This window comes from Oreochromis niloticus, linkage group LG14, assembly GCF_001858045.2.
Source record: "Oreochromis niloticus isolate F11D_XX linkage group LG14, O_niloticus_UMD_NMBU, whole genome shotgun sequence".
NCBI lineage: Eukaryota > Metazoa > Chordata > Actinopteri > Cichliformes > Cichlidae > Oreochromis > Oreochromis niloticus.
In genome coordinates, this window is record NC_031979.2 from 33,593,293 (window position 1) to 33,602,912 (window position 9,620).

At 37.7% G+C, this 9,620-nt stretch overlaps 2 protein-coding genes across 31 annotated transcripts in view; both read left to right on the forward strand.

Moving 5' to 3' along the window:
* ryr1b (ryanodine receptor 1b (skeletal)) overlaps positions 1 to 4,360 on the forward strand; it is a 65,839-nt gene extending 61,479 nt beyond the window's left edge. For 15 of the 19 annotated variants that reach the window (XM_019345188.2, XM_019345189.2, XM_019345194.2 and 12 more), the window contains 10 exons: positions 516 to 558; positions 650 to 783; positions 873 to 933; positions 1,027 to 1,173; positions 1,284 to 1,418; positions 1,563 to 1,719; positions 2,024 to 2,088; positions 2,176 to 2,276; positions 2,466 to 2,517; positions 2,635 to 2,730. In XM_019345188.2, the coding sequence (XP_019200733.1) occupies positions 516 to 558; positions 650 to 783; positions 873 to 933; positions 1,027 to 1,173; positions 1,284 to 1,418; positions 1,563 to 1,719; positions 2,024 to 2,088; positions 2,176 to 2,276; positions 2,466 to 2,517; positions 2,635 to 2,730 (991 nt within the window). Of the gene's footprint in view, positions 1 to 515; positions 559 to 649; positions 784 to 872; positions 934 to 1,026; positions 1,174 to 1,283; positions 1,419 to 1,562; positions 1,720 to 2,023; positions 2,089 to 2,175; positions 2,277 to 2,465; positions 2,518 to 2,634 lie in introns of all 19 variants that reach the window. The other 4 variants (XM_019345190.2, XM_019345203.2, XM_019345201.2 and 1 more) reach the window with 1 other exon arrangement.
* Positions 4,361 to 5,263: 903 nt separating this feature from the next.
* LOC109194614 (galectin-4) overlaps positions 5,264 to 9,620 on the forward strand; it is a 17,229-nt gene continuing 12,872 nt past the window's right edge. For 4 of the 12 annotated variants that reach the window (XM_025898073.1, XM_025898077.1, XM_025898092.1 and 1 more), the window contains exons 1-10: positions 5,264 to 5,422; positions 6,841 to 6,929; positions 7,272 to 7,476; positions 7,736 to 7,849; positions 8,301 to 8,324; positions 8,412 to 8,438; positions 8,554 to 8,589; positions 8,818 to 8,853; positions 8,961 to 8,990; positions 9,103 to 9,138. In XM_025898073.1, the coding sequence (XP_025753858.1) occupies positions 5,381 to 5,422; positions 6,841 to 6,929; positions 7,272 to 7,476; positions 7,736 to 7,849; positions 8,301 to 8,324; positions 8,412 to 8,438; positions 8,554 to 8,589; positions 8,818 to 8,853; positions 8,961 to 8,990; positions 9,103 to 9,138 (639 nt within the window). In that variant the 5' untranslated portion in view covers positions 5,264 to 5,380. The remainder of the gene's footprint in view (positions 5,423 to 6,840; positions 6,930 to 7,271; positions 7,477 to 7,735; positions 7,850 to 8,300; positions 8,325 to 8,411; positions 8,439 to 8,553; positions 8,590 to 8,817; positions 8,854 to 8,960; positions 8,991 to 9,102; positions 9,139 to 9,620) is intronic. The other 8 variants (XM_025898080.1, XM_025898079.1, XM_025898075.1 and 5 more) reach the window with 8 other exon arrangements.

The following is a 9,620-nucleotide window of genomic DNA, read 5'->3' on the forward strand; positions in this document are numbered from 1 at the left end:
TGGAACCTTACCCAGACCAAACACTCAACAAAATCTGACCCCAGATCATCACTTGAAGCCAATATTTTAGTCCCTTAATGACTCACCCCTTTTCCTTGATTTAAGAACATCATTACATAAATTCATTTCTCAAAATAACTTAACCTCCCTCAACTACACAAATTGAATATCCAGAGCCAGGAAAGTTGGTGAATGCTGATTCAGCCCTGTTTCACTTGAAGCACAAATATGTATTCTTGATTTAACATTTACTAGGAAGGAAAACAACCTCAAACAGGATTAGATAGTGTTCACTGATAGAAGACAGAGAGCAAGGAGAGATGATGAGGAGCTGATAAAGAGTGAAAGACGGTTGGGCAATGAAAAAGAAAGAAAGAAAAAGAAAACAAACAGGTTTTTAGGGCAGGAAGATATTTATCTATGCAAAACTGGAAAGGAAATGTGTGAGGCTCCAGAGTTTCAAATAAATAAGATAAACTGAGCACACTATAACTAATGTTTGTATCATTGTGCAGAACCTTCCCCAACAATTACTGGGACAAGTTTGTGAAAAGAAAGGTAAGAGTTTTTTGTCTTTTTTGTCAGCCACATTTTTGCAGTTATATATTGAAGTAAAACAGTCACCTCAACATCTGTATGCGATGTCCAGGTTCTGGATAAATATGGGGACATTTATGGCAGAGAGAGAATTGCGGAGCTGCTTGGTATGGACTTGGCTTCTCTTGATGTCAGCGCCATGAGCCATGGAAAAAAGCCTGAACCTGACACCTCAATGTTCAGCTGGTAAGCTCACTCATTACATGAATCAATATCATTTACAGAGTTATATTAAAAAAAAAGGCTTCAGGGCAAACGTGTCTGTTGTTGTGCAGGATAACATCTATTGACATCAAATACCAGATCTGGAAGTTTGGTGTGGTCTTCACTGACAATGTGAGTAAAAGAAGCAGTTTGTGATGTAATTAAAACAATAAGCGATCTGCTTTGAATGCGGTCTTCCTGATGCATTTTTTAAATATCTTTTAGACTTTCCTCTACCTGGTTTGGTACATGTTGATGTCTCTGCTTGGGCACTACAACAACTTCTTCTTTGCTGCTCATCTTCTTGACATTGCAATGGGCGTCAAAACCTTGCGCACAATTTTGTCCTCCGTCACCCACAACGGCAAACAGGTTACACTTTTGCTAAAGATGCATAATCAGGCTTTCAGTTGACCTGTTTTGTTTTTTTGTTTGTTTGTTTTTTTACATTGGATCCTTTGTTTTCCTTCCTTTCACTGCAGCTGGTGATGACAGTGGGTTTGCTGGCCGTGGTGGTGTACCTGTACACTGTGGTGGCCTTTAACTTCTTCCGCAAGTTCTACAACAAGAGTGAAGACGAGGATGAGCCGGACATGAAGTGTGATGACATGATGACTGTGAGTGAAGGGCAAGAAACCCCCCAAAAACAAAACCAACAAAGCAAAAAAATCATACACACCGAGCATGATTTTGTGGAGGTCGGCTTTACTATGGGTTGTGATGCTTTCTAAACTGACCTCTGACTTTACCCCCTCCTCCAGTGTTACCTGTTCCACATGTACGTTGGTGTGCGAGCTGGCGGTGGTATAGGAGATGAAATTGAGGACCCAGCCGGTGATGAATACGAGCTTTACCGCGTTGTCTTTGACATTACATTCTTCTTCTTCGTTATTGTCATCCTGCTGGCTATCATCCAGGGTAATTTTGTGTTATTTGTGGATACTTACTGAACCACCGTATCATGACACAGGACACTGCAATTTCACTGCAAACTGAATACAAATGGCTGTAAGCATAAGTCTAAACAGAAAATGGCATTTACTGCCAGTGTTAACACTGAAATAGGTAGCATTTAGCTATTTGTGCAGTATCACAAGTGAAGAAGATATTTCTGTTTTACAAAAATTAAAATAGGGAAAATGGTATTTTTAAGGGTCTGAGGGACTTGATTTTTAACACTTTGGTCTTCAGGCTAGTAAGAAATCCTGTGTCTGTCTCTCAGGTTTGATCATTGATGCATTTGGAGAGCTGAGAGACCAGCAGGAGCAAGTCAGAGAGGACATGGAGGTAAGGCTTAATTTTAAACAACCTTCATGTCTCTTTCAATTACTAGACATGATTTTGTTAATCATAAAGTTTCTTTTCTCCCTCTAGACAAAGTGTTTCATCTGTGGAATAGGGAGCGACTACTTTGATACGACGCCGCATGGCTTTGAGACACACACTTTAGAAGAGCACAACTTAGCCAATTACATGTGAGTGGCATTACAAACACAGATGTGATTTTCACGCCATTAAACATAATACTCTGTTATTTAAAACAGAAAATCAGCAGATATTTGTACTAATTGTATAAATATCTGTATTAATCTGAAAATCATGTTTAACCCCTTACTGCTAATGATTTTGACTTCTGTCAAATCTAATTTGTGTTTCTGTTTCAGGTTCTTCTTGATGTATTTAATCAATAAAGATGAAACAGAACACACAGGACAGGTGAGTAAATATAGGGATTAATTTGAGACAAATATTGATGTTACAATACTTAGTGGCCTACTTAGTATTTTTTGGAATCGTTAACTCAGTAGTCACCAACGTTGCACCATTTTTCAGGAGTCATATGTGTGGAAGATGTACCAGGAGCGATGCTGGGACTTCTTCCCTGCTGGAGACTGCTTCAGGAAGCAGTATGAGGACCAGCTTGGATAAAGTCAAGCATCTTTACTCTGCATCCAATGGAGAAAGAGAGGAGAGAGAAAGGAATTTCAGGGAGAGAAAAAGATCAAACATATCTATGTCTTAGTTTTGTCCTTTGCCTGCACAGTTCTCTCCTCTGTTAAAGCTATGCACACTTTGACTGCACTGTTGTACCACCTGCAGCAGAATGTTGTTGGAGCTTATTTAAGAAAGGGAGAGTATTAACCGAGAGGCATAAAAAGATACAAGAAGCCAGGGGCCTTTTTATTCTGCTATGACTACACTACATGGCCTTTTTGTGAAATATACATAGTTTGCCTTGCATATCAGTTGTGTCTTTTCAAATGGGGCTCTTTCGTCGCTACTGCTGTAAACGTTATAGTGCCTATAGCAAAGCCACTGCTTCAGCAATCTCGTTTAGATTTTCAGTTTCAACACTTTTCTTCAATATACTTTATTTATATTATTTGGAAAATTAGGATTTTTTTTGTACATGGCTGCTGCTGACTGGTGTTACATGTCTGACTGTTGGTGTTTCTGCAATAAAAGCAGCTCACAGTCATTTTTCTGAGATCCTTGAGAGGGCAGTAAAGATATTTGGCCGCCTCTCACTCTTTTTCTCTCAAAGCTTGTCTTCGGAGAAGCAATCGTGAATAGAAACTTCTGAACTGACTTGCCAAAATAAAAAAACGCACTGACGTCGTGGCGTGTACCGGTGTGAAACAACTGTACAGACAAACCTACTTGGCACTCTTAAGTCTTACAATGCATCCCTGAATGTATGTGGTGCCCAGTCTCTGCTGGTGTTTCCGTGCCATATAAGATATGTACACACACACACACACATACACTATAAGAGGATGCCAAGGTTATTTATTCTTTATATGCAGATCAGATCTTCTGAAGACGACCGTTTTAGCCCGTCTGTATTTCTGGCCAACAGTCTGTTTTATGACACTTTATGCACAAATAAGTTTTTGTTAGTGCATTAAAATAAGTAATGAATGTATCTAACGTATACACTTTGGGACTGAGGAATGACTAGGCTGCCTGGACGCTTTTTGATGAAAAGACATATTTTACTTAAACCATAGATACATATATTTATTTTTATTTGGGGCTTTGAGGGATTTAAATGACCCATGCTACTTTGTTGGACATGTGTGTCCTGTTTGTGACATCCTCAGTGTTGAAGAGAAATGGTCTTACACAGGTTTATTATATGCCCAGTTTGCAGTCAGAAGAGAAAGTTAGCCTTTGTTTTTGCTAGTTAGGTTTTTATGATCAGTATTTTTAGGAATTCAACATATGAATTATTTTCTCAATTTAAAAAAGTCATGTGTGATGCATTGATCTCAGACCGTTCTGTTTCACTATGCCTCCTCCTGAACACATAAAAATTCATTTACTCTCCGTCTTGTATTTAATATTATTATATGTCAAATACAGAGCAGTATTTTGGTTGCTGATGACTCCGAAGTGTGCATTTGCCACTGTAGTCCTATCAGAGGCAGTTGATGTTATGGAACTGAATAGAGATCACTACTTTCCACTTGACAGAGTGACCTCTGACTGAACCCTGTGTTTCAATACAGAATAAACAGACTATTTTAAGGAGAACGTGAAGATGTCTCCTTATTTCCATGCAAGCTTCTGTGTGTTTTTGGATGTGCGTCTCCCCAGATTTGTTCTTCATGTTACCTTGTATTTAGAAGTTACAAATTTCATTCATATTTGGTCTCACGAGGTTGTTCTCCAGTAAGATGAGCCAGGCAGTCTTCATGCATTTCATTTGGGCGATAACACTGATTTTCATTTTGCAATTACACATTGAAGTGGCAACAGCTAGAGTTTAGATTTTACTAAATGAAAGATTTTTGAGGTTTGATGGTGTCTTTAAAAACTTGATCTTAACCAAATATGAAAAGTCCTTAGTTAAGCCGGACACACCCATGTATTACTGTGACCGTTTTGTTCTCTGAATGAATTTGTGTGGGTCTACATTCAACCACACAACCATTCAGTGTGTTTACTTTACAAAGCACTTGCAGGATTAACCTAACGCCTCCATGGAGTATGTATGAGTACATTTATGCAGTTACCTGAGTGGGAGATAAGGATTACTTGTGTTTCTGTTTGCCTTTAGCAGATAGGCTTGTCTGGATATTTTCTGAGTCATACTTAGAGTACACACCTCTACAGTTCTGTTTTATGATATCAGGTTTCTGTGTACCAGAGGTAATTTCTTCATACATACAACTCTATTTCAAAAGAGTTCTGCTGCACATATAACTACAAAAATGCTCTATAAAAAACATCATTGTACATCATGTATTGAGTATGAATTTAATCAGGTCTACCACAAAGAGCCGAAAAACAGAATGAATCACCACCCTGTAGAATGGATACTCATTGGTTCATGATTTTGGCTTTTTCTTGTACAGCTGCACACAAATGCATTCTTTCAAGTGCCACTCCTCTGTTGGGTCAAAGGTTATTTGCATCACATTACTCCAAAGTAAACACAGTGCTGCAGGGCTGGGTGTAGTACCCTGTTCTACCCCTCCCTCACTGCTTGTATAAAATAAGGCGTCCGGGTGGTACAAGTGTTTGGTGAAGTTCTCCTGCTTTGTTCTGCTCGCCCATTTTACTGACTGCAGCCATGTTTGTTGCTCCTCCCGGCTATCAGCCAATCTATAGCCCGGTAAGTATCTGCTACCCACAAAAATATATGTTTTTTTTATTAGGTCTTCAAACAAGCTTCATTGTTTTTGTTCTGTTAACAACAATGATAATATTTGAGCCTGTGGCACTGTGTGAATTTTATGCTGAGAAGGTGTAATTAATTGTCCTTAGGTTCTCATTGTTTCATTACTACTACAGGATTTTGCAAATGTATTAACTCAAAACTGCAATCACATACTTTGTTAGAGAATTAAGATAATATCAGAATGGAAGGTCGGCTGTTTTTGTAAGGAGAAACCAAAAAAGTGACACCACAAAGTAGTTCAGAGGAATCAAAAATATAGCAAAGACTTAGTATTTTTACTTGGATCTTGTTTTTAGTTGTTCAGTTTACTCCAGTGGTTCCCAAAGAATGACACGTTTAAAGTGAGGGACATTAATGAAGGCATGAGATTAGGAAAGGTTACAACGCTTAGAACAGGAGTAAGTAAACAACGTTCTAATTGACCATAGTACTGGTCACGGTTACTAGTAGAAGGATAGACTAAACAATTTGACCGATAATGGAGTGTAGGTCAGGATATACAGCTAAATTCAATTCAGTTGTATTTATTATATTCCCAAATCAAGCTGTCGCTTCAAGACCCAGCCAGGCCCCAATAATCAGATAGCCCCCTGTGATCAAGCACTTGGGGAGGAAAAACTCCCTTTTAAGAGAAATAAACCTCCAGCAGAACCAGGCTCAGGGACAGGCACCCATCCACCATGACTGTTTATGGGTGAGTGGACAAAGACAGGGCAAAACATTAACTGGAAGGGAGTCATAGATGAATAATGACTAACGATTAAATTCAAAGTTGTGTATAAACACACAAAGAAAGAAACGCGCAGTGCATCATGGAAAGTCCCGTACAGAATAGGCCTATTGCACCATAACTAAGGGAGAGTTCAGGGTCACCTGTTTCAGCCCTTTTGTTGAACATGACTTGTTAATAGATTGATTAATCATATTTAAGACTTTTCCACTGTGGTGTATACAGAGGTAAAACTACAAAAATTATGTATTTTTCCAAAGCATTATGGAGGACAGTGTTTATAATATATGAACTGCGTGTGTTTTGTCATGCCCAGTAACACACAGAGAGAGAGAGAGGCCAAACTGAGAGAGTAAGAACTTTTGCGAAATAAGATAAACACTAGATAGATTCACAATGCTGTCCATACTGCCCAGGCTTTTGTATAAATATTGAAATGCTGAGCCTCTTTTGGCTTCACTGAAACAAATAATACATTTACAAATTTGGTACAAACCAAATAGAAAAGCCTGATTAATATTTTACATGCATCAAATATTATTTTACATTAAATCCTAATGAAGTGCGTACATTGCACAGTGTTGCTGTGTTACAGTTACTTTATATTTTGTCCATGGCACAGAACATACCCTATCTAGGGCCTATTAATGGAGGGCTGAGGGAAGGAACATCCATCTATATCCAGGGGACCATTCCCAAGCACATCACCAGGTGAGGGGAAGAAATAAACTTGTGACACTGTACACTTTGCAAGAAATTTATTATAGTTAATAGCTGTTAAATAGTTTTGTCTGTTCCCAAGGTGGTTATCTTTAGTTATGATTTATCATTTATATCCAAGAGGCAGCAGTGATTCAGGATCATAGTCCATTAACAGGCAGAGTAAAAAGTGCACATACCTCACTGTGTCAACATATTAAGCTTTTTTTTTTTTTTTACAACAGTTACAGCAAGTTTCCTAATCTTATCTTCTTTCTTTCTTTCTTTCTTTCTTTCTTTCTTTCTTTCTTTCTTTCTTTCTTTCTTTCTTTCTTTCTTTCTTTTCATTGGCAGGTTCTTTATCAACCTGATTTGTGGAGAATCTGAATCCAGCGACATTGCCCTACACTTCAACCCTCGATTTGATGGCTGGGACAAGGTGGTCTTCAACACCTGTCAGAATGGATCCTGGGGGTCAGAGGACAAGATTCACAAAATGCCTTTTAGAAAAGGAGAGCATTTTGAAATGGTCATCATCGTTACTTTACAGGGCTATGAGGTCAGGTCAAACTGTTGTACAGACAATGAAAACAAATTCTATGTATGTAAAAATGTAAAAATCTATGTATGTAAAAGCTGTAACTGAAGACTCAATAAATGGTTTATTCTCACTATAATATGATTATAAGGTATTAGTTAGAGTCAGTATATGATCAGTTATATTATTACCACTTATGCTTCTTTTAACACCAATCCAACACCAATATGACATTATATAATATTTAATCCAACACCAATATGACATTATTCTGTTCCAGATTAAAGTAAATGGGATTGATTTCCATACTTTTCAACACCGCATTCCTATGGAGCAAGTTCGTGGGCTGCAGATTGCAGGAGATGTTTCCATCCAGACGATTAATTTTATTGGGGTGAGACCTCAGCTCTGTGAATTTTCCGCATTGATGCTTCGGGCTTTGCTGGGGAAAATAAATGAAGCTAAAATTATCAAAAGTTTACATTCAACAAGTCTGGCAGCTGTTGGCTAACGATTTCAGCTTATGTGCCCAATAGGGCATGAATAGGTATCATGAAGGAGTGGGAACAATTAAAACAGTACATGTTGCATCATATTCAGAAAAATCATTTTTCTTTCATGTTTTGCTGGGTTTAAAAGTCATCTATTTACAAAACTGAAATTAGCAGATGAATAAATATGTTTGTATGAATGAATGAATAAGTATGTTTCTATCAATATGCCAGATTTCTCCTTGTATTTCAAACAACACAATCCTGTGTTTAATCATTATTATGCTCAACAACACTTACTTTGTGAAGATTTTGTTTTTAATTCAGTTTCTTTTTTCCAATTGATCTTTTTAGGGTGGAATGGGAGGAGGAATGGGAGTGAGTGTATATATGTAATATCAAAATGATACAAATTCATTTATCAAAGCTTTTTCATGATTACAATCATTCCCTGCTTTTCAACAGGGAGGATATCCAGGAGGTGGCATGGGGGTATGTCACTTTTGCTGAGATATGTTTTGCATTCTGTTTCTTTAAATATTACTGTAGTGATATAAAATGTGCATATATTTAATTTGAACTACACCGTGCTTCTTTTGACATCCAGGGAGGTTACCCAGGTGGCATGGGAGGAGGAATGGGAGTAAGTATACTGAGTAATTGTACATCTGCTTTTGATAAGATCACTGTAATTTTTCAATTACACATAACCCTGTGCCACCTCCTGGGTGACATACCCCCAGGAGGTGGCACAGGGTTATGTCACTTTTTCTGAAGCATGTTTTGCATTCAGTTTCTTTAAATATTAATGGATCTGTAGTGAGAGGAAGTGTACACATTTGAACTGCACTGTGTTTCTTTTGACATCCAGGGAGGTTACCCAGGTGGCATGGGAGGAGGAATGGGAGTAAGTATACTGAGTAACTGAACATTTGCTTTTGATAAGATCACTGTAATTTTTCAAGTGCCACATTAGTACGCAAATGATAAAACAAACATATTTGAACATTTCAGCCAGGAGGATTTCCAGGAGGTGGCATGGGGGTATGTCACTTTTGCTGAAGCATGTTTTGCATTCAGTTTCTTTAAATATTGCTGGATCTGTAGTGAGAGGAAGTGTACACATTTGAACTGCATTGTTTCTTTTGACATCCAGGGAGGTTACCCAGGTGGCATGGGAGGAGGAATGGGAGTAAGTATACTGAATATTGTATATTTACTTTTGACTAGACCACTGTAAGTTTTCAAATAACATGCTAGTACGCACATTATTAAAGAAACATGTTTGAACTTTTCAGCCAGGAGGATATCAGAGGTGACATGGGGGTTAAAAATACTTTCATTCCTCAGAGTTATATTTGCTATATTATAAAATGTAGGTCACACATATGTAACAGAATAAAATCATTTTAAAACTTCTTATTGATATATGATTCCTTGCAGGATGGATATCCAAGAGGAATGGGAGGTGGAATGGGGGTATTGAATTATGTTATAACTAAATAATCTGTGCAAGCTGAGTTTTTATGACAAAAATGTGAATTAATTAAACTTTTCCTTCTTTTTTTTTGTATCTTTCATTTTTATTTCGTTTTTGTTTTTCTTTCTGTTGTTATTATTATTTAAGGGCGCCTTTCCAGGCTCAAATCTGCCGTGAGAACAATGCACAAAAAT